Source organism: Apostichopus japonicus, chromosome 8, assembly GCF_037975245.1.
Source record: "Apostichopus japonicus isolate 1M-3 chromosome 8, ASM3797524v1, whole genome shotgun sequence".
Classification (NCBI taxonomy): domain Eukaryota; kingdom Metazoa; phylum Echinodermata; class Holothuroidea; order Aspidochirotida; family Stichopodidae; genus Apostichopus; species Apostichopus japonicus.
The window spans coordinates 16,135,023-16,159,635 of NC_092568.1; the positions used below are offsets into that span (position 1 = coordinate 16,135,023).

The 24,613-nt window shown below is 37.0% G+C and overlaps 2 protein-coding genes and 1 long non-coding RNA gene across 15 annotated transcripts in view; 1 reads left to right on the forward strand and 2 right to left on the reverse strand.

Annotated features, from left to right (window-relative positions):
* LOC139970710 (putative transcription factor p65 homolog) overlaps positions 1–1,244 on the reverse strand; it is a 34,315-nt gene extending 33,071 nt beyond the window's left edge. The window contains exon 1 of one of the 2 annotated variants that reach the window (XM_071976634.1): positions 1,053–1,244. In XM_071976634.1, coding sequence (XP_071832735.1) covers positions 1,053–1,077 — 25 coding nt within the window. In that variant the 5' untranslated portion in view covers positions 1,078–1,244. The remainder of the gene's footprint in view (positions 1–1,052) is intronic. The other variant, XM_071976641.1, reaches the window with a different exon arrangement.
* Positions 1,245–1,391: 147 nt separating this feature from the next.
* On the forward strand, positions 1,392–9,211 carry LOC139970712 (uncharacterized). The gene is made up of 2 exons (XR_011794198.1): positions 1,392–1,855; positions 4,619–9,211. It is a non-coding gene; the product is annotated as an uncharacterized lncRNA (long non-coding RNA).
* Positions 7,535–24,613, reverse strand: part of LOC139970709 (kinesin light chain-like) — a 76,232-nt gene continuing 59,153 nt past the window's right edge. For 9 of the 12 annotated variants that reach the window (XM_071976621.1, XM_071976630.1, XM_071976622.1 and 6 more), the window contains 2 exons: positions 15,185–15,230; positions 7,535–13,796 (listed from right to left, as the gene is read on the reverse strand). In XM_071976621.1, the coding sequence (XP_071832722.1) occupies positions 13,710–13,796; positions 15,185–15,230 (133 nt within the window). In that variant the 3' untranslated portion in view covers positions 7,535–13,709. Of the gene's footprint in view, positions 13,797–15,184; positions 15,231–19,392; positions 19,454–24,613 lie in introns of those variants that run through there. The other 3 variants (XM_071976625.1, XM_071976628.1, XM_071976631.1) reach the window with 3 other exon arrangements.

Sequence of the window (24,613 nt, forward strand, 5' to 3'; positions counted from 1 at the left end):
CAAAATGAGGTGCTACAATTTCACAATTATTTATGCAAAATATTACATCTATCGTTACAAAATAAACATAACATTACCAGGTTTTTAAACATTTAAGTGTCTGTTAGGTTTTACCTGGATGTTCAAATGTATAAACTTACTAACAAAAATAACCAAAAGAACTTTAAAAAAATTTAAGAGATTCTTTGTGCTTCAAATGAAGCAGTTTGGCTACTGTGAACCTGTAAATTATATGAGATTATTGCTGTTTTTTGTTGTTGAAAAATGCACATATTGTGTGAAATCTTGTTATCATGTTTTTGAACAAGAGATCTGTGCAATGTAAAATAATATGTAATATCATAAAGTTCTGTGTTATTCAATCTTGGCCTATGGTAAACTTGGTAAGCATTTTATCCAAACAGCATTTTACATTAATTAGCCTTTACCTCAAGCATTCAGACCCAGTTTGTGATCTTGAGCTCTGTATCTCACCTCCCAGAAGGTAGTTCTAACAGTTTAACTTACTGGGTGGTATGAATAGGACAACCTCCATAATTTCCTTAATATTTGCATTTCCACCAGAAATTCTGGTCACATCAGAAAACCAATAAAATTATTCATAACCACCGCCTCTACGAAACGTTTGTACTTTACTAGCGTAAATAACGTTCTGATTCTGGCTTAAAAATTTCAGTAACTTTGCCTATCTAGTCTGCTAGTAACACATAACAAACAAGAACCACAAACGGCTATATATGTAGTATAGGCTACAGTAACGTTACCTAGCCTAACGTTAGGCCGACAGTTACTTCACATAGGCTCTAATTGTGTTTTACAAATTAAGCTGCGATGTTTGACAAAGCATAGTTGTCGTTTTTGAAAGTTTCTTTCTGTAACCACCTTTGCGAACAGAAGTTTAATAAACATAACTTAGGCTCAAGGAAACGTCCATGAAAAATCAAGGCTTATGACTAGGTTAACTAGGCTGCAGTAGGTCTTGCGTTAGCCTACTGTAGGTGTAACGTTACCTTTGGCTACGGCCTAATTGGTATTTTGGAATTTGAGCTTACCTCCAACTTGTCCAAACTGATCCATTTTATATTATATGACACCATCCGATACGTCTTGAGTTCGATAAAGCGATTAATGCTTCACAATGAGGCAGTATTTGTGAAACAATTCTTTCAACTGTATTCAGGCAAAACATCCAGGTAAAGAGCTCAGATTGCTAGTTCAGGCGATGTGCATAAAAGGTGGTCCCAGCAAGCTGTTTGCAGTACACACCACACGACAATCGACACTGAAAGCCTTCATGGGGATTCCCCCTTTTAAAAAGTTATGATTGGCTGAATGGGTAACATGACAAACATAACCAATGATGGTGCAGAACAACGGGGAAGCCCCTTTTGTGTTTAATTTCCTATGGTGACATTTCGCCTCTTTTTTTTGAAATAATGCTACGGCAAGCACGAAATCAGTTACACGTCCTCATACATTGAAGAAACGACTGGATCATATTGTCCAACTCAAAATATAAATACCATTCTTCAGCAGAATGATATTTATGTCGTAGCTCGATCGCGAAAATCATCAAAAAACTCTTCTCATCCATAGGCCTAAGCTCGTACTTATATTTTTTTCAGAACCGTTAGAGATATGATCGTGATTCGGTTGAAAGAGGACCTGGGATTACAAGTAAATGACATGCAACTTGTTTTGTTAGATATCCGTGTATACCTATAGGGAGTCGTTCTATCTATGTATCGCGATAGACTGGGCCAGAGCACAGAAACCAAATAACCTGATTCACTCTCAACCCCAGTCCTCTTACATCGGAGACTGTCACCGTATGGTCATGACGATGTTTTCTTAAGTGAGTATCTTTGACGGAGAGTGGATTACCAGAGTACTTTACAGTGTAGTTCATGTAAGCTTCGGCAATGAACTACGGGAATCACATAGACAAAATTGGACAAAGTGTTGCCGTAGCCGGAATACTCACTTTGACATGGGAGACGTTAGATGTTCATATTATTAAATGGAACACATATTTTCAGTTTTAGATTTCTTTCTTTTTTAGCCTCTGAAGAAGATCCTGCTAGGATCGAAACGTCAGGCCAACTTACTTTTACACATACTTTCACTTTAATCTCAATTAAACTGCAAGGGTGATGCATTGACGTTCATAGCTACGCAAAATGTATATACCAAACAGAAGCTTTAAAGAAAGGTATTCGCTATTACGCAAAGTCACGTTAGATCTATCGTGGACTAAACTCCCAGATGCGCGAATATTCTATTGCATGATTTTCTTCATTAGATTTGAAAGTGGCTTTATTTGCTATACATTATTATTATTTACTAATAACAGCTAAAACATTCAACCATAAAGCAGCCTCGAAAGTACGTTTAAGGAAATCAACATCATGCCTATCGTGTGACTTTGAGAAACTTTTCAAGTTATACGTAATAACATTTATTTCGTAATTTACGAATATGCATGTTCTATTTTGTTACTTAAAGTAACAGCTAGAGAAACAATTTAATGAATGATGTATACTTCGATGTCCTGTTCTTAATTAAAGAAATGCATCAGTTGGTGTATATGAATCTGAAGTTAAAATGAAGGGGAGGAGAGGCAGTTGCGTGCGCAATGGCGGGGCGGTGTGGGGGGGGGGGGTGGGGGTGATGATTTATTGCATTCAGCCAAGAAAAAAGTATACCAATACTATGGGTGCAACTTCCCGCCCACCTGTTTCAATCTCAAACAAAGTACTTGTGAGCAAAACCTCGCATATAGAGCTACAAGATATATATGCATAATTTATAGTTTAAATAAGCCTCAGAATGCAATATTTGATTTGAAACATTATTTTTTCTAGGGGAGAACCCCAAACCCATCTATTTAGGAGACGGCTTCAATTACCCCAGGACAACGCTCCTTTCTAATTTTATAACATCCTTGAGACGCCATCAGGCCTTCCCATATAGGTTCACGTTTATTCAGTCCGAGAAATGTTGAATTTATTATTACTTAGCACAACCTTCCGTCTAGATTATACATATATAAACCTAAAATTATAGTCCATATGTGCCTCAAAAATGCATCGTTTGAGATTTAGCAACCCCAAACCCCTTTAAATGGGAGTCAATGACCCCAAGGCAGCACCCCTTCCTTTATAATATTCCTTCATTCGACTCTGGCAACTTCCAGGCTTCCGTCTGCATGAAACCTCGACTACGGCTCTCAGTTTCACCTTGACAAGGCCCTGTACCCCATGCAGCCAATAATAATACGCCCAATATCAGAAATCCAACGCCCTCTGTATAACGAACTGTTTAAATCATTAGTTTGGCTCACTTGAAACCCTGGTTGTGTAAGAACACCGGCATGTATACATGAACCTTCTGTCATCCGTCGATGAATATTGAGAAAATCGGGAGGCATGTGTTCCTTTTTTGCTGCTATGGGAACCGTTTTCTTCTGACGGACGAGAATGTTTCTGGTCTGATATAGGCCGGGAACACGTCAAAATCAATGCGGGGCAGCAAAGTTAGTTGTTTGGTGACAGTATTGCTATAAACAGGGCATTGAAATATGGCCCCACGGTGGTGGACTTTGAGTCTGGCACTCTAGCCGTTGAACCCGGTCTCAACCCAAAAACTAAATTTACCCAAAGATTGATGCACATCGATTTCGTCACTGGGGAGGGGGGGGGGGAGGGGTGGCTGTACTCCCAGCCAATAACCGTGAACATTTGTAATAATAAAGCAAGTTGTCGCTTGCGTTATTTTTCGAAACGTTGCTCAGCTAGTTACTTCAAGCCTGCCCCAAAATCGATCAACATCCCTCAAAATGGTGAATGTTCGACCCTGGTGATATGACATTAAACTGTGGTCATATTTTTCATAAATTAAAATTTTGTTCACTAATGAACCGTGGGGTGAGGGTGTGTGGTGTATATAACGTGTTTCCTTCCCCTGATTCTTCCCGTGATGCGCAATTTATACAGGTGCGTTTTCCCCCCTAAAATGTTTGCTTCCCCCCCCCCATCTTCCCCACACCATTAATAAACCATTAACTTGTGTGGACAAAAGGATAATGCCATGTGACTTTCCTATCTCAGCAAATTAAAAAGATGTACATCTGTCATATGGCCGGATTTAAATAAAAGAATAAATACAAAATACAAGTAAATAATAAACTATAAAGGCATGTCCAAACAATTCTAAAACAATACAATGTACAAGGCAAGGCAAGAGACCCAAACAGTTTTAACAAAAGGTACCAAACAGGCAAGCTTTTAGCGATTGAAATTTACTTTAATTAATACAATTAGTTCTGTTGCCAAAACTTCTTCAGTAGCTCTAATACTAACATTATTGGCATGAAATGCAGTACGGATTAATTATATATTGAAACACGATCAGGAAATTAAATACAAAGAGATTGTAGCACTATTTCAAGATCAGGAGGCAATGTTACATCCCCTAACCCTAACCCCAATTTCAACTTTTGTTTCTCGTAATATGTAAGAGAATTTTCTTAGGCCTATGTTACCAGGGAAACGTAAGATTGTGTTGTCGGGTGGGGGTAAGGATGCATTGTTTATCAAAATTAACGATTTGCCCTCAGACAAGGTGAAGAAGTGAGAGAAGGAGGGACACGAAGTGGTACTGGGGGGGGGGGGCTCTATCATGAACAACAACGAAAACCTTAACCGTAAGCATAAAATCCGGTGAATGAAAAATCGCAAATTTGAATGGCTGTTGCATGGGGTTCAACATAAGGGCATCAAACGAACATCACAACTTATAGAACTTACTTACACATGGAAAACAATACAAGAGGGAAAGTCATATCGGACCCACCAATTTATAGTTCCTGAAATATTTCCCAAGACTAGTAGGCTACTTCCAATGCAACGATATATACAGTATACTTTGCTATAGTAAGCTCGCCGCAAGTTTAATTTCAGTTTATAAAATAAGTCGCCGCACTTTTACGTCTATGCTCGTCGTATCTTCACCGTTTAAAAATGTTAGATTTCTTTGACGCTGGACTAGTACTGTAATAAAGATGAGAGTCTTAAATAAAAAATAACAAGCTAATTAATTCAAACATTACTTTCATAAACCAATTGTATGGTTCAGACTCACCAACAATTATAACATAATGTATTCAAGTCTCCATGAGTTTAATTGACAGGGTGCCTCCCCCCTCCCCCAAACAAAAAAATAAAGATCACTCTAGACATTCGACTTTCATTTGTTGGCGATATTAATATAACAAGAAATATGATATTGTATGTATATGATATTGATTGTCGCATTGCATGTTCCTTGGTTGTCATTCTCAAAGGTGAAGGTGAATGCGGCAACTGAACCTTGTCGTGATTTGATGTGTGTATTTTGTAACAGCAGAACGAGCGACTGACACGACCAGGGACGGCTACGTTTCATAAAGAATCCCTGTCTCCATACTGTGTAGATATCTATTTCAAGTGCGTTTATGTCCTTCTTGCAACACAAAGACACGTGATCCCGAACTGCTTTTGTTTATTGCTTTAATGCCAGACTAGATGTTAGTAACCTCATGAAACATCAGTTCTTTCAAAACAAATATCGTCAGCAGCTATGATTTAGAGCCGCCCAACCACGAGCAGACAGATAGACCCTACATCTTAACTTTGGATTGAAGAATCGGGTTAAAGCTATTAATGTTATCAACTGATTGTAGGTTAATTAGAAATGGGTTAAGCCAGTTTTGGCGAGAAATGTAATGTACTATGATGATCTATAATGTACTCAGTAATTGTACTCTGTTATGTAATCTGATGATCTCTAATGTAATCTGTAATGTACTCTGATGATCTGTTATGTACTCTGTAATGTATTCTGATGATATGTAATGTACTCTGTAATGTATTCTGATGATCTGTAATTGTACTCTGTAATGTACTCTGTAATGTATTCTGATGATCTGTAATTGTACTCTTTAATGTACTCTGATGATCTGTAATGTACTCTGTAATGTATTCTGATGATCTGTAATTGTATTGTAATGTACTATATACTCTGTAATGTACTATATACTCTGTAATGTACTCTGATGATCTGTAATGTACTCTGTAATGTACTCTGATGATCTGTAATGTACTCTGTAATGTTCTGTAATGTACTCTGATGATCTGTAATGTACTCTGCAATGTATTCTGATGATCTGTAATCAGTGGCGTAAGAAGGTACTTTTGAGTGGGGGGGCTGAAAACTGATGGCCGGCCTGGGGGAGGGTCTAAGGGGAGGGGGTTTCCCCCTCCCCTTTGGATTTTTTTGCATTTCCAGGTGGCCTCAGATGCAATTTGGTGCAATATAGCACACTTCCACACCCACTCCATTCTGTAAACTTAATTTTGTATTTTCACCTGGCCTTAGATGCAATTTGGTGCTCCAAATGAGATTTTTTTTCTCATTTGGAAATGAAAAAGGGGTTTTCTGGCTTGCGAAGCGGGGGGCGGAATGATACTTCCGCCCCACCACATTTTGCACTGGGGGGGCTGGCGCCCCCCAGCCCCCCCGGTTCCTACGCCCTTGTCTGTAATTGTACTCTGTAATGTATTCTGATGATCTGTAATTGTATTGTAATGCACTATATACTCTGTAATGTACTATATACTCTGTAATGTACTCTGATGATCTGTAATGTACTCTGATGATCTGTAATGTACTCTGTAATTGCACTATGTAATGTACTCTGACAAATTGTAATGTAATCTTATTCGGAGTAATAATCAGCAGGTTTGGTAGAATTGCCAACCATATGCAAAAAGTTGCTTTAAGGTGAAGACAAAATTCTTTCATAATAAAAAAAAGGACAATTATTTTGTGATGCATTGGGTTCATTCAATGACATCACAAATGTATCAGATTTCAAGGCACATAGTATACAGATTCAAAACTTTCAGCAGATTTCACTAGCTGGGAGTTCTCTTGCAAAAATGATTTTGTCTCACACAGCCATTTTTTAGTGAGACATACTGACATGTAAGTTTTCAGGATATGCTGATGCAGCAGGCTATTATGTATCATCAGCATGAATATGGCAACAAAGGACTACTTGTTTGCACGTTTCAATCATGGAATGAGAATCAGACGCATCTTTGTTCATGTCCTTACAATGAATGGGAGACAGAGGTTGGAAAGGGGAGGGGTTGAGGGGTTAGAGTAAGGGACACTTATTGATGAGAAACTAAACTAGCCCTATATTGAACGATTTTATTTATACTGCTGAAATACCTTTGGGTATGCATCTAAATTGCCCCCCCCCCCCAAAAAAACCTCATCTAAACGGGAGATGTAACAAGATCCAGTGGATATCTTCTTTCTTTGTTGACTTGTAATCAGTGAACTCCAAACCCTTCCCTAATCCATACTCTTATACACAAATGCAACAGGGTGTGGAAATTATCTGTAATCCCTAAAACAGATGATAATTATCGTAATAAAAGAGAACATACGAGCCAAAAAAATGAACACAAGTGACATCTTTAAATGAAGTCCATGTACTTTTTAGCTTTATTCACACTATATATATATGGCAATTGACAAGACATTGTGTGGCCTTTTACATATGTATACGTGAACACATCTTTACCATTAGTTCTTGGATTTTACTCAAATTAGTTGGTATCAATACAGCTGAATAAAATGTTAATTTGAATACCTACACAACTACCTCTGAGAAGCCATACACAAACACTTGCCATAATAAATGTACATGATAAGCACAGTCAGTTAACTATATTTAATGTGCGACTACATGCATTTATTTGCACATTAGCAACAGAGTCAGTACAATGCTACATCAATGCGCTGATATGTATATATATATATATATATAAATTAATATATATAGTTAGGCAAACTGAAGGAACAGGGACAGAGTAATCCGCTCAGAGTAATTAAAACAACCAGGGGGGTTTCGATGATGATAACTTCCACCTTAAAGCTCCTTACCATGTATGAGAGCCTCTTCAGCTTACGCTGTCCAGGCAACAGAGCCAACATTGTTAAGACAGACTAAGACTCTTCAATCTGCAGTTCAGAAAGTCAAAATTTACTCTAGTTATGTCAAATCACACCTGTGGCTGTAATGGAACATTCCTCTGGGCAAGATTAAACTAGTTTCTGGGCAGACAACAGGGTTGTACCCCACCCTCCTCCGAATCAAATTTGTAAATCAACACCCTTCTGAGTCCCAGTTGATCCCAGATGAAAGTCACCCTATTTATTAATGTACAACGACTGTATCATTGTCTGTGACGTATCACACATACTACTGTCTTTTAACAAACACAGTAGTATGTGTAATGCATTCAGATGGGCTACACTGAAACCCTAGCGGGATGATTTATGATCCAATGGCTAGGGTGGAATCGATCTAGATGCAGTGTTAACAGGTCATTCAGTGAGAGTGCAAACCTGTAGATTGCTAATCCTTCACAGTTTATCTACACAGTACTTTAGTGGTATGTACTGTAATAACATACACATTGAGATGTTCCATGGGTTGTAAATATGTGAAACTTACCAAATACCTCCTCATGATTAACATCACATATCTGGTCAAATTGAACAGATTTCCAGGTAAAAAGTGAGGCTATCACTTCTATGAACCAATCTATGGCAAACTAGTGTGAGATAAATAAGTTTAATTTTTAATTGTATGAGCATCAATACTGCTACATTTGAAATAACTATTAAAGAAATTTGCACTCTACTAACGATACTTTCAATGGCGCAATTTTAATATCTACGTTATCTACAATAATAATAATAATAATGATAATAATATGATTGTTATATTAATACATTTTGATATATTTCAATTTTTGGGAGGTTACTATAGAAACCAATCACCACCTGTGAGTTACTCTGTCCCTTCTCCTTGTCACAGCAGAAGCATTTTTAAACTACAAAGCAAATTCACCACACATCACATACAAAATTGGCTTTCATTCTCAATTTGGTCAAACCATGAATGTCAATATTATAACAAAGGAAAACCAAAGCCTGACTTTAATAACTAGGGTACAAAAGGGTTGTGGGGGTTGCAAAAATGTATGGAAATTATTTTGCAACCGTTAACTCATAACCCTGCTACTTTAACAAACGAAAACAAAGAGAGAGAGAGATAAGAAAGAAAGAGAATTAGAAAAGCAACCCCTTTCCTAACTAGAATGCAGAAGAAAGTAAATAATATTTGAAAACTTTTCTTAAAATTTACATGTTTGCATAACGGAAAGAAGAAAAATTGATAAAATGATATGTCAGTTTTTAATATACTCCTCCTTAGACAACGTTATAGAGCCAATGAAAATTTGTCCACGCAATGATTCAAAAGCAAATAAATTAAAATTATAAAATTTAAGTTAACATTCATTGTCAATGATTCTTTCATCATATGCCACACACCAGCTCATAAACACTATATAGATATAAGCATTGTTTGTTTGATCCCATCCCACCGGTAGAGAGAAGACTCAAATGGTTCCCACTTTCTGATGTCTTTGTAATCACTGTAACATGATCAACGAAAAGAGTAAATTCAAACCCAAGCTTCTTGTGGATGACGATGACGACGCTTATACATGCAAAGCTTGAATGGTTTGGACAGCTTCCCTCCGGTGTGGGAGGAGAGGAACAATAAATATCTTAATACGCTTTAACCAAGTGGAACTAGTCGGTAGTAACACCCAGGGAATCAACAACAGGCACGGTGCAACACTTTCAATAAAGCAATATTTCTCAGACAAACTTAATGAGAGATGATCTCTCAATTTATTTGAAATATCTTCCTTTCCGATGAAGCGAATAAACGCTCCGAAAGGAAGGAACACAGAATCTATGGTCGTACTAACAAACAAGATTACACTGAATAAGGCTAATTCTGGTCTTGTATCATTGATAATGGCACAATCAGTTTTACTAACAAAATGCAGCAACACTATGTCATACTTAACGAAGGGTTCAAAACAGAAGCAGGTTTCTGTCCTCTCTCTGTTCAAGATAGAAACAAAACCACAATTTGGGTAAAGCAACTCATTTTCTAAATCTTCTTTTGTCTAAGTTTTAAGTTGGCAATCACATACAATCACACCTTTCAGAAATCGATGGACAGTTGGGATCAAATTAGTCGCTGGTTTCGATCATTACATTTATCTTTGACAGCATACAGTCTCCATTAAGATCATATAACAATTCACTTCACAAGGCAACTGAAAACTAGTTTGTTTGTTTTTTCTACCTGAAATAACCAGACAGTTCAAAATGCATAGGCTAAACAACAAGATAAGCATGGACGTTATCATGAATGACAGACAATATCATGTTACGATTGCTTGAATGGATATTAGTGGGAACTAGAAAGGAACGCAATAACTGCTGTCTGTACAGCTTGACAGAGCATGTCAGTACTTAGTGTTCTGTGTAGACATGTAGCAGGAAGCAAACACAATATCTGTTTTACTGTGATAGCATTTCAGATTTGGTTTCTGCTAAAGTTCTTAGAATAATACCCTAGTATCCTGTACCATTGTAGAGTTTCTGGTACAAAAGTAACCAGCTGGGAAGTTGCAATGGGTTGACATTTGACCTAAGCCAAAAATTGTAAAGATTTCCTTGATTGTTCTAATCTTTGATTTGTGACTTGTATTTCTAAGTAATGAACTTTGTAACTGAACACTCTGCCACTAGCAGTATCAGACACAGAACATATAAAAAAAAACAATATGAAAAGAAAAGATTAGGCAGTCCAGTTCCTTTGAATGGATACCTGCTAAGAATCATTAATTTTGCAAGCTAATGAAATGACCACATCATTTTCTTTGTTGTTTACAACTAATATGGAATATCTTCACTTAAATATGCCAATCGGTCAAAGTAAGGTTTAAGGCATAGTAGAGTTCCAGGAAAGGATAGGCAAAACATAGGTAACACATAGATACACATCCTTATATAAGGACAATATACCTAAGTACAACTTCCAGAGCAAGATTTTCTTGGAACTTATATAGAACTATTGAGGGTGTGCACTTGGTAAAAGTGTTTTTAATAGTGCTGATTATTATCACTATAACTCTTTTGAAGGTAGTACTTGGCTGCTGATCTAAGACTTTAAACCTGAATGGATTAGACCATTCCTACACAACGAACAAAAACATAGGTCATAGGGTAGACTAAACAAGGAACACACTACTAATTGCATTCACCTCGCCATTTTCAAACTAGGTTTGTTGGTCTTTGTGGCCTGTGTGCTCAACCGCAAGTGCACACTAGACTTGTTTATACAGTGGGTAGTATGTTAAAGTAGCTGATTTACATTTCAACAATTACACCGCCATATCACGCATGTTACTTGGCAATGTGTCATACAAATTACACGCAGTAACTCTTCTTCCCCAAAACGATGAAGATGTGATGTCGATGTTAATCATAGACTCCATCATGAATCTGATGTTGTGTACTCAGGTTTAAGTTTCGATCTTTGAACAAATTGTCCGGATATTTTAAGTATCTATAACGACAATACTGCATCAAATCTGACCCTGGATGAGCTTGTGTTCGAGTAAGTTCGCATACCCGGTTATATTACTGCAAACTCACACAGTGCTTTAAACGGGTTTTGAAACCAAATATGTATCTGTGCCATGCTTAGTTTGCAAACAATGCAATCAGAGCAAGGTCACACAAGGGACACGTGTTTTTTTGGCAAGAACCAAACATTAAAGGGAAAGGCAGCCATACGATTTACTCCATCACGGTGTATAACAAATTACGTTCCCAACTCCTTATTAATTGGAATACTATTTAAGATTGCCCAGTGATCACTAACAACACTCAAACAACATGAAAACAGTTTCTTCTTTGTTTTTATGTACAAAGCAATGTACAGAAAGAAAGAGAAGTTAAGACTTTTCAGGTCTTTCTTTGTCCAACTAGAAAGAGAACTACAAATATATTCATTTTACTGAGTCTATCAGTTTAAGTCCAAACAGGAATAAAACAGAACAATTACTTATTTCGAATTTTCAACTTCAAGATGGCCTGTAGTCATAGTAATTTGTATGTGAGTGTATCATTTTTCAACTGCCACTTGCTTTTGCAATATTAAGCAGGACAGGTTATTTCACACCTGTGCTACACCATACAAGAACTATTGACAGTACCACTTAACTGATCGCAGATTTGAGAGACTTCTCTATGTCCACTTCATCTAAACTATCAACAGACTGCCATCAAGAAATATTAAAACATCTTTTGGAAAAATGTTTGCTGAATATTAAATACTTTGAAAACCATGCCTGCATTCTTTGGCATTTTGTTTATCATAATAAGAACCAGAAACACTAAAAAAAAAAAAAATACAAAAACCCCAGAAAATATGTCATCATCTTAAACGTGCTCGCACACTATTCATTGCAGATACGTAGTTGTAAACTATTCCATTGCTCAACATGCATCTGTGTAAAAGACACATTACAGTGAAGAAATAATTTGCAGGTAGGCAATCTGGCAAAACAGCATAGCCAATTGACAAATTAATTGGAATCACCTTGACAGATCTGGTGAACCACTTGAGGCAAACGGTCAGTTCTCTGAATCAGTATATTTATTGTACAAACACTTGGATCTGTTGAAACTGACCAGCCTACACATTGGCACATCACGTTCACAATCAATAGAGGGAGGGGAGAGAATGGAGTAATTCTTGATCAGGAGATGAGAACCAGAAAAGAGACTGGCACATCAATGATCAGTGCAATGAATCAGTACAGGTACTGGATCAAAATTTGATCTTTGGATGTGAACCAGTAAAGAGATTGCTTCCTGAATGATCAGTACCATGGATCAGTTCTGTGGATCAGTACAGGGACTGGATCAAGAAATAATCTGTAGATGTGAACCAGTAAAGAGACTGGTAAATGAAAGATCAGTGCAAGGGATCAGTGTGGTGACTTGATCAAGATGTCATAATCTTAGAATTTTTCCATAATGTTACCATATATTCTATCTGGCAATGTTTCAATATTGAGATCAGACATGGACAGTTATAATAATTCATAATGGAGTTATTCAAGTAGATAAAATCTTTATGAAAACAATTTAAACCTAGTAGTACAAGACAATGCCCACCGTACACATTAGAAGAAGAAGAAAAAACAAGAACACTATTCTTGTGACAGAAAGTAGGAGAAAAAGCTAACATGTTTTCAGCATTAGTTAGATTGAAACAAATCAATTTGCTTGTAGCCTAAAAGAGACAACACTTTATCAACACAGATAATTCTCACAGACAATTTGTGATAGATTAGCAGGTTTTCTGTGTCTGCATCTCTGATATTATCTGACTTTACTTTTCAGGAGTTGGCGGTCATGGATGGAACCAATCAGATAAGCTCGAGTTGTCCATTATAATCTCTCTATTACCTTCAAGCAACATCCCTCTTCAGTGGCCAAATGGATGGATGTCTTCCAGTGGGTGAGCAACGACTCCCGACTAGCCGCTTGATCCATGACGTTTAACTGAGCTTTGATTCCATTCATTGCCGTATCGTAGCAAGTCCATCTCAAACACGCCGGGCAGAGCGTTCCTTTCTTGCAAAAGCGTTCACAACATTGCTGCAGTCGAGTGTACAAATATAATTAATAGGAAAGTGAACAGGTCGTTAAAAGTTTCCAGATTGCCTTCTTGATGATAGATTCTCGTGACTCCCCGCCCGTGTCCTGAGAGTCAGCTGACGGGGTACCCCAGGCTATGAGCAGAAAAGGAAAAGAAATGCCACGGTAAAAATATACACATGAATAAAACCTAGTTTAAATATGGCTCAGAATTTTGTCTTCAACATGACAGGGTAGTAGTAGTTGTAGTAAACTATGACTCATTAGTTGGGTTCAAAATCCTAGAAGGAAGTCTTAAGTTTGTTCAAATGAAACCATAAAATTGGTTAACATGCAAAACAGCTGCTTTAGCATCACTGATCAACATTCAAGTTGAAATGATCCAGCCAAATTTTCAACCAGTCGGTTAGGATGTATACCCAGTGATCTGATTGGGCAATGCTGAGAAACTTTAACGCTGCACATGCACTGTTTAGAACTATAATGAACTGGGAGTTGGCCTGGTGATCCAAAGTGGTCAATTTGATGTACGATAACATATTATTTCTAAGTCAACGGAACTACACATAGAAAATCGGTCCCGACCAACCAAAGTGTAAGAATAGGTATTAGTAAATCTGATGTTGTTCATGAAATAATCTGTTCAATCTGGGTGGTCAAACAATGCAGTATCAAGTCCATCTCCAGGCCACCCAGAGTCTACCAAGTCCCAGTTTAGTTTCACAGAAACATGGACCTGAGTCCTGTGAGGAATTGCTCAGAAACTGTAACAAACAGCTCATTATTTTCAACAAAAGATTAGCTATGTAGCTATTGAGTCTTTTGCATAATTTATTTGCTTACCACAAACAAACAAAACAAACAAACAAACAAACAAGGGCTCTAGGTTTTCCCACGTTCTTAAACGGATTCTCACTGACAAGGTAACATGGATTGGCTTTCATCCACCCTTCCTACAACTCTGGTACCTTTGATGCCCCTTTACCACTATCAACGTGACGAATAAATCAGAACTGGTATCCCCTTCCACGAACTACCAACCAAAAGTTCTACAGATGAAAGCCGTGTGACTTTAAATATTAATGTGATCTTTTTTCCTGTTGTGTTTTCGATTTACTACACAAACAAGCCTTCCAGTAACATCACAGTTACATACAGTTCCACGATGCTGTCATTTAATAATAATAATAATAAATAAGTTCTTAATATAGCGCCAAATACCAAAAGGCCTCTACGCGCTTTTACAAAACCTAAAACAAATATTTGTAGACACCCTGCAAGATGACATTTTGCCCAAAGGTAAAGTACTGTGTGAAATTAGGTTACTTCGGTTAATTAGGTCTTCGGTATTAACATTGGCAAAGTAACAGTACGAAATAAGTAGCAATTGAATACAGAAATAGAAGAAGAAACACTTTCATTATCTTCATGCTTGACAATTCACACTCGTGCTTTAAAGTTGACGTGAACGTTAACGAGGTGTGGGGGGCAGGGGAACAGAGAATGCAGCGATTGTACTCACCTCGTGACCGGAATTCAGTACAGACATGGAACTAGCTCTTTTCATGCTGTATGGAACAGAAAAAGAAAAAAAACAAACCAAACTGAAAAACTGACGTATCCAGATCAAATGAAAAAATCATGGGAAAGGAGGAAGAGGTGACAGTTTATATGAGTGTGTATGACAGAGGAGGGTTAGGAGGAGTAGGAGGAGGAGCAGGGCAAGCCAAGCACAGCCACAAATGAATATAATCACAGCATTATAGATATAAATATATATATAGTCATATATAAAAATAACGCAAGCTGAACACATCATGCAGTCTCATTTCCCCAAGGATTTGGTCAAAGGTATGGCAAATCCTGTAGAGTATAAAGAAACACTGAAGATAGAATGTAATAGGTTAATATATATAGCTCTATGCAGAGCAATTAAATCCTGCACAAGCACTATACATCATCATCATCATCGTAATTAACTCCGCTATGGTTCTTGTCTTATTTCTGTAAGTTTCCAACTGTCAGTAAAAAAAAGATCCCTCTTTTCCCCCTCAACTCTGAAATGAAATATACAGTAGTCCGAGGTGTAGTATCTGTAGGACGATACATTCATCATATCATTACACTCTTAACAACCTTAGAGCAGCTTTTTCTGGAGTGCCGCCGCCGTCTGCAATTTCTTACTGACTGGTATTTCTCAAGATATGATTGCAATCGATCATGCTATAGACGCTCATCTAGATCTTTCTCCCAATTGAAGGTTCATCCGTAGGTCATTATAGACCTTGATTTACTCCCTCAACGGCGGTGGGTCTGTAGTTTGGACACTTTACATGGTGTACAGTTTTAAAAAACTACATGAACAATTACTTCACTTATTCAAATGCAACTTGGCTAGTCAAGCTAATGAGCTGTATTGATATCAGAGTATAGTATAAAACAGCTCATCCAAACAACTTTGATCAAAGTCTTACTGAAAACTTAGCATACAGTATACTATTATTGTATGTGAGAATATTTATTATACACAATCATCTCTTACACCAGTTGGTGCTTACAACTGTCAGCATAGTGTAACATTCACTACTAGACCAGACCACTCTCCCATGTGGAGTGCACATAATTTAATAAACCGGCTTTTATCGAGCAAAGCACTCCCTGTGTGATAACGTACCCTCTTCAACCTGACAAAATAGATTCATTAATATAAAACTAGATATCGTCATTGTGACCAGACCTAAATCTTAGAGTGACAGTAATACTGTTTAAGGGAGAGTGTTGTTTCACTGTCATACTCATAGAACACTTCCTTGAAGTCTTTTCTTCAGTACTGTACCTGTACATTACACATCACTCCAAAAAGCTCTATGAAGGAGTATAAATTTAGGCCTCAACCTAGCATTAACCCTCTCTCCTCTAACCCCCCCCCCCTGCCCCCCAACTTAATAATATCATGAAGAAGTACACTGTAAAATAATACTATCAAGTGATACAGTATGTGGAAATATAACAAGACAGTGAATAAGTCCACTTGATGAGATGCCCAAAAAGATGCCCCTAAGAAATACGGTAACACTTTTAATGAGAAGATGAAGAAAAAAGAAGGGCGGAGGGGAGGGGGACGGGATAGGGGCGGGGTGGGTGAGTCAATGGACATGGATCAGGGATTTGCAATGATCAGATATAATACACTAACACTACACTAATAACTCTCAGCAATTGCATTAATTCAAACCGACTATTGTTTAGTCAAAATATGCCTATTTCCACTTTATTTTCTGCGATGATTTGTTTGTATAGAACTCCTGGATTGGGATTTATTGGTGGGAAAGTTTTGTTTCCCTCTGTACAGTTTGTGCAGTGTGCCTGGGCTCATATTAATCTCATCAATGCACGCCATTGCTCCTTATTTAACGAAATTCTTTAACAATGTGCAAGAACGTAATACCTGAGTGCCTATGAATCTAGGAGACAGGTGAGAGAGGAGTGATGTCAGAATTCCTGCAATACAGTGGCTCTCATTACAGAATCCTACTTTACTAAAAATACTTGCATGATCAGCTCATCTTCCATTCCAAGATGGGCCCTGGTTTTACAATCCCAAATCTATGGTACAACTACAAAATATCTGAATAGATCAACACGCATATGTTGCCAGGTTGTTTACAATTTGAACATTTCCCTTCATAAAATATGGAAATTCTACGAGTCTCCATGCATGATGTCTCGCAAACATTGCATTGTTGCAATGTTTGGCAGTAGCAGCAATGGTCTACTTTAAATAACATCACTAAGTGCTTTCCAATCTGACCTTAATCGCACCTTTTGCTGAACAAAATTCCTTGTTGAACACAAACTGAACTTCTCTCTACATTGACCTGAAATGTCCTTTTTTCCCATTTTCATGATATCATCATACCTTCTTTGTGTCTTATATTTGTATAGTGGTTTAATGTCCAATATATTGAGTGCCCCAGTTACTTCAGAATTGATATCGTTTTTTAACCAGCATTGGGAGGTACCCTGGGAAAGCTACATACTGAATGGCTTGTTATTGATTTCAACAAGGATACTCAACACTGCAAGCAGATGTGTTATTGCTTTCACCAACCGCAATGTTATTTCACTAAATTAAAATGTCTTTGTAATATGGATGAGTCCTCAACCCCCCCCCCCCCCCCCATGTATAAAACATTTCATGTAAAAGCATAATGCATGGCTTACAAAACAAATGCATGAAGAACACCAGGACTGGCTGAGACTATAAAGATAAGATGCAAAAAATATAATAAGATATTGCCAGTGATATTGAACAATCCATAGCTTTGAAGAGATCAAAGATTGTCCACAGAGTCACAAATTAGCTAGTCCAAGAACTGATTTCACATCAAACTTTGAAATTTCAAAGAAAAATACATCAACAACGATGAAACAGTTTACTTTCATCTAGCAATAAAACAAGTTGAGAAGAGTTAACAAATTTGAACATAAAAGCACAGAGTTTTCAAAAGGAATACAACAAGTTCAACAAACATTGATATTATTATGTTGTTAAAGATGAACAGGTAACAATGTTTAAGTGAAAGTCTGTTCTGTGTAAAGATCCAGTTATTCCTTAGAAGTCAAACAGGATGCTACTCTTTGCAGCTAAATTCAATAACTTTTCTGGCAATCTTGGCAACTCAATTATGTTGATACCTTGAGAATTAACATGTGAGTTCCAGGGTACAGCTGATTGGTAAGTACCTCACCTACATGAAGGATGCTTTCAGTGCAGCAACTGGTTACATTTGTTTCTTAATTTTAATACATAGCAATGTTCCATTTTAAACATCAGCTAATATTTCACATAATGAAGATCACACATTCCACTCCCAAAAGGTGCAATTAGCCGGTAATGGGCCTAGTGTAGGACAACTCTTTGCCATCAATCCCACCCTAGTTTATATGTGTATGCACAGCAAGGCATAATCTATAAATCTGAACATGATGTAGGCTATGTCCTCATGTATAGGAGACATGTGAGAGGGGTATGAAGAAATCCATCTGTTGTGACAGGTAATATGTACAGGAAATTCAAGGTGAGTTTGTTGTAGATTCAGATAGTGAGAGAGAGGTGTTACACAATGAAACTAGACAGCTGAATTAGACTACATCTTATCGGACAAGTTATGGATGATGTTAAGAGACGGAATGACACGTCAGTACAAAATTTCGTAAAGTTTAAAGCTCATTTATAATAAAGCTTGGACATTCAGTCTGCAAAAGCAGCTGGCAACAATGGTATTAGTGTCTTCTCTTATACAACTGACAATCGATGCAAATACTGTTTTACTATAGATGAGTCAATATTACCTAACACTTTGAACAAAAATTTTGTAAGATTTAAAAAGTTAGAAAGTGCCAAACTTCATTCCCTTTCTCTTTTGTCAACTTTGCCTATATTGGAAGAATGTCTATTTTGAATTTCTTGAATCACACATTTATATCAATCCACTGATACGCTTAATCTTGCTTTACGTAATGCGAGACTACTGAATCATAATCTCCACAAACACTTATTTAAACAGAAGCAAGTGTGCTGAGAACATTTTTAAATTTCATTCCAAGCTGTTTTTTTAAGGTGGTGGGGTGTTAAATGATAATGCAAATTTTAGAGCAACGTGGTCTGAAAATGAACACATAGATGGCTGAAAAAACTAGCCATGCAGGGGATACACCAATATATACCTCTACTGGGACAGACACGCTTCTATTGTATGACACTTCAACTCCATTAGATCTACGAAAACTGGGTGAAGACACAAACAGGAGAAAGAGAGATTAGAATCGTTCGGGGTCATCTGTCACGAATGGGAGAGAATAAGATGCAAAGGAGGTTGGTGCATGGTAACGCAAAAGTTCATACAGAGAACAAACAGCAGGCACATAACAATACCACAAATAGTGCATGATTTTACAGGCTGACTACCTCAACACTAAAAAAAAACACACCCACCTCATGTAACATGATAACAAATAAAACAGAATGTTGGATGGGATTCTAATAAATGTGTAATGATTGATTAGGATTTGCATTCAACTTATTCCACTCAAGGGAACATATAAGTGTCTGGTGTGTATGTACATGACACAGAAACATTTCCCATCCACCTCCCCCCCCCCCCTTTTATTTTGTATCACTACATACAAGGTGCCACTTTGCATTTCAAACAATTCGGTAAAAAATGTTGACTCTCAAGAACTAGAGCAGATTTTCAAGCTCTCTCAGCTCATTTACTACACTGCAGTACAATTTTTAACAACAAATTACATTCAAATGTATTCCAGGGAATGTAAACAAGCAATATCCTACTCAATTGAAGCTAGCTGTGGAGGAATTTCCTGAAATGTAGGAACCAGGCAATATTCCAGGTAATGGACAGGAAAAATGGGTTAACAGTAAAAAAGGAGGACGGTTAAATAGGGGGAGCTAAACATGTGTTGATTGAATACTTTTTCCTGAGTGAATATTTATTACGGTGATGATGATGTGTAATGGACCAACGAGGATTGCTCTCCCTGCATTTCCTATCACGGCGAATTGTCGAACATTTTCCACTTTCAACAGACTATTACCCAAAGTACTTTCTTTATTGATTGAGAAATGTGGGCTTGAATGAGACTCCTTATAGACAATAGAATAACTTACACTTCACATTATCGTGAACCTAGGCATATTCTTGAATAGAACTGTCTAAAACCTTTATATAACCAAGCCACAACCACTTATAGAAAAACCGCACTATAAACCTTCTGTGACTGTCTGGCTCAGATACGACACCATGTTTTCAAATAACCTACAGTATATATGCCTATTTGTCTCTCTCCTGCCTAATTCAGCTTTTGTTTAAAACTGTCACTTCATTTGTGCGTTATTGTATTTATCGAACCCGATGTACGGTGTAGTACATTAATCAATAATTCAATATTTAGTGGCAAACTCTAATTATTTGGAGTTGAACACTTTCAGTACCTGGAATATGCACACAAAGGAACCTAGGTTTTATGGATTGCCAAAGTGCAGTCACTCTGCTGTCTCCATTATTGCTGCTGTGTTCTAAGCTTATTTTAAATAAATGTTCTTGTTTTTGTTGAATGAACTCTGTGTCACCTATAGTTCTGTCTTTGTCTAAATTTATCTGGTTGTTTTCTCAATTCTGTTCTTTTTCATGGTGATGTTGTCATCAACAACTAGGCTTAACTAAATTGAACTGGTCGTTGAAACTTAAAGACTTTTCATCAAGAAATACTTTGTCTAACTTCAGGATCTTAGTTTCTTGATTTATGATCTAAATCTAAATTATACTTAAAGTCTCAATATGTGTGGGCTGATGAATTCAGGAAAACAATTTAAACAAACTTCCGAAGCAGATTCAATGTACCTTATTCTAAATGCACTCTGACCAGGTGGGTTTAATAGAGAAGAGTTGTTGCAAACGAAAAAAAGAAATTTATTTTCTGTTGCCCTTATGGCGCGAACGATTTACCGTAAAATCACTGCGACCGCCCATGCCAGCATGTGCATTACACAAATGTAACCTATATATACTCGTATCATCCACTTTTTTTACCCAATTTCACAGAGGTAACGTCTGTAAACACCTCTTTATTCCTTGCAATGGAAGGAAATGACAAAATTTTGCAAGCTACATCGGAAAGACCGAAAGAAAGATACTATTCAAGAGAATGGATCTAACACAGGCCAGCACACAGGCCTAATGGTCGTAAACAAAACAGAGAGATTTGATATGCGCATAATCTGTTGGGCGGAGCTTGAAAATTTGATTGAAGTTTGTAGAATTTAGGACTAGTTAAAAAGTCTGGTGAACTTTATTCAGCTCAAAATGTTTAACAACAGATAACACAATAAAATGATTTTAATGTGAAAATTGCATAAACGGTGTTATTTTCACTGAGCTTTTAGGGCAGTAAGCTGGAAAGGTCAAAGTTAAAATTTGGCAGACACACATTGAGACTTTAACATGCTAAAATGCTTAACTGTCTCTTCACTTCAAGAAATCATTTCAACTCAAGTACACACATTTCCAGATCTACATAAGATTAAAAAAAAAAAAAAAAAATTAAATGTTCAAATTTCAAACGCTCAATCGATGTTAACAAGTGACATCCTGTTTCAATCAAATTTCCTGGCATCTAAAAAAGGTCTTTGTTGAGATAACATTGCTCTATAATAGATCTTGTACTGTAATATGAATATGTGTTGTGAAATGAATACTTACAGTATGCATATCATGGACATGTTTGCCATACAAAAATAGCATGGCATGTGTCATGTACAATTGTAACCAATTGTCTATGTTATTTGCACAACCTTGAAAATCAAAAATATTGTGGAAGATTTGTGCATCAAGGTCACTTCTATTTTATAGCATAACTCAAGCCTTTCAAGGCTTTCATAATAAAAAGAGAATTGATAGTTACAGAATTTCAGTCTGGACTCATGGAATATTACAAAAAAAAAAGATATTTAATAAAAAAATATAAAATGGAAAAGCCACTACTATGAGATAGACAAGAAAGAGTATATGCAATCCCCTATTGTATATAAAGCAACAATGCCTTGTCTTGATTTATGAGATACAATAAGAATCATTTTAAATAGGCCACGAGATCAGCCATGTTGGCATGGTGACATATTATGTCTTTGTCAGCAGAAGAATATGGTATGTTAAACATCAGGTTTTAAGATACATCTTACATTGCATAGTGACCTCAAATAATAAGATCACGTTAGGTTTTCTTCACTGATTAAACTAATCTAGATTAGATTTCTCAATGGATTTACTCATTTTTTTTTTTTTTATGGGAGAGGACTAAAACTGTCAAGCAGCTTGTTTACTTTGTTCTCGATCAACTTTTCTCTCATTCAGCACTAATATGACAATAATGTAGATCATAAACCTAACTAGTTAATATTTTATTCAGAATAGCAACAAAAACGTCGACAATATTGACAATCTGTGGTTTGTTTTAAATGTGATTAATACTGATATGAAGAGTAAATATATGGGTGACAAAAGGTTTTATGACTAAATGATTTCCTTATATGAGACTTTAAAATATATTTTAAAAATAAAAAAATAACTTGGAAATGTGACTGTACTTTCACACAGAAATATCCTAATTTATTGCTTATTGGCCTAATTACCCTGGAACTAAACAGTGATGTTTGCACTGTATCCATTTACCACAGGCTTGATACAACAGCTGGTTAAATGGTAGCTTGCAGATGTTTCAAATAGGATGAAAATGCCGTCCATAGGACAGGCCTTTTTGTCATTATTTTAAGTAGATTGACTCTCTACAGGGCAAATCTAAATGGTCTGTCTGTAAGGGCCAGGATATCACAAACAGACCAGCATTAACGTTACTTGTAGTGTAAAAGATGAATGCTAATTTGTTATGTTTGTGAGAAATGAACTGAAATGAGTTTTCAACAACAAACTAGTAGGACCTTCTGAACACTGTTGACCAGCTTCTTGACTGTTAACTCTTTCATTGCACTCAATACTGTACATGTGCCAGTGATCTAGCCTAATCATTGTTATCACTCATTTGCAGTCATATCTGTATTGGATTTCACATCACGAACAACATCAAGAAATTTGACATAAAAGGGACAAATACAACACAAATCATGCTACAGACCAGCGATGCTCTACCGCCCCCCACCCACCCCCTCCCTGGATGTCAAAGGAATGACAAATAAAGCTATTTTTGCAGCAACGATGTCATTAAGTGCTGTGGTGATTTGACTCAGTTGAAAACCTGAGGACTTTAGCTATTATCATATTTGCTATATCATTTGGACACATACAGGAACACAATGTAGCAATAATACTACCAGTAACTTCTAAGCTAGAATAATGCCCATTGTTTGGATAAGTTGTAGAACATGAACACACCCTCAATATTTTGCACAGCTGTCTACTAAATTCTCTCTAAAAGAATATGAAATGTGAGTATTCATAGCTGGCTATGTCAAGGGTAGATCAAATGCAAACTCAGTGATATAAACAAGATAAAAAGGATTGATTCATTACAATTCTATAACTATAACAACAGCTAATATTTTGTACAATTCATTAAATGCAAACAAGTTTGTTTATTTATATTTTTGAAATACAGAATTTGACATAAGGACATTCTTTTAGCCTACCTACAAACTTGGCTGGATAAGTTATCTCTGTAGCTGGGTGATATATATATATAAGGACTATAAGAGTTGACTGGATGATATCTAATCTTGACTTGAACTCAAAAACAAACAACCACACGGACAGTCACACAGCACAAGAAAAAATATTAAAACACTTCATACATAAGATTAACATGATGCAATGAACATGAGGCAAAGTTATACACCAAACATGCAGTACTGGACATAATACAACCCTCAAAAGGGCAGCATGAGTCATCACACAGGTCCTACCCTACCCTACCATAGAGTCATCACACAGGTCCTACCCTACCCTACCATAGAGTCATCAAACAGGTCCTACCCTACCCTACCATAGAGTCATCACACAGGTTCTATCCTACCACAGAGTCATCACACAGGTCCTACCCTACCCTACCATAGAGTCATCACACAGGTCCGACCCTACCCTACCATAGAGTCATCAAACAGGTCCTACCCTACCCTACAATATAGTCATCACACAGGTCCTACCCTACCCTACCATAGAGTCATCACACAGGTCCTACCCTACCCTACCATAGAGTCATCACACAGGTCCGACCCTACCCTACCATAGAGTCATCAAACAGGTCCTACCCTACCCTACAATATAGTCATCACACAGGTCCTACCCTACCCTACTCTCTCCTCCCTTCCCTGTCTCTGGGTCTATGGGCTGGGTCCATGATCTCAAGAGTTATGGCCGTT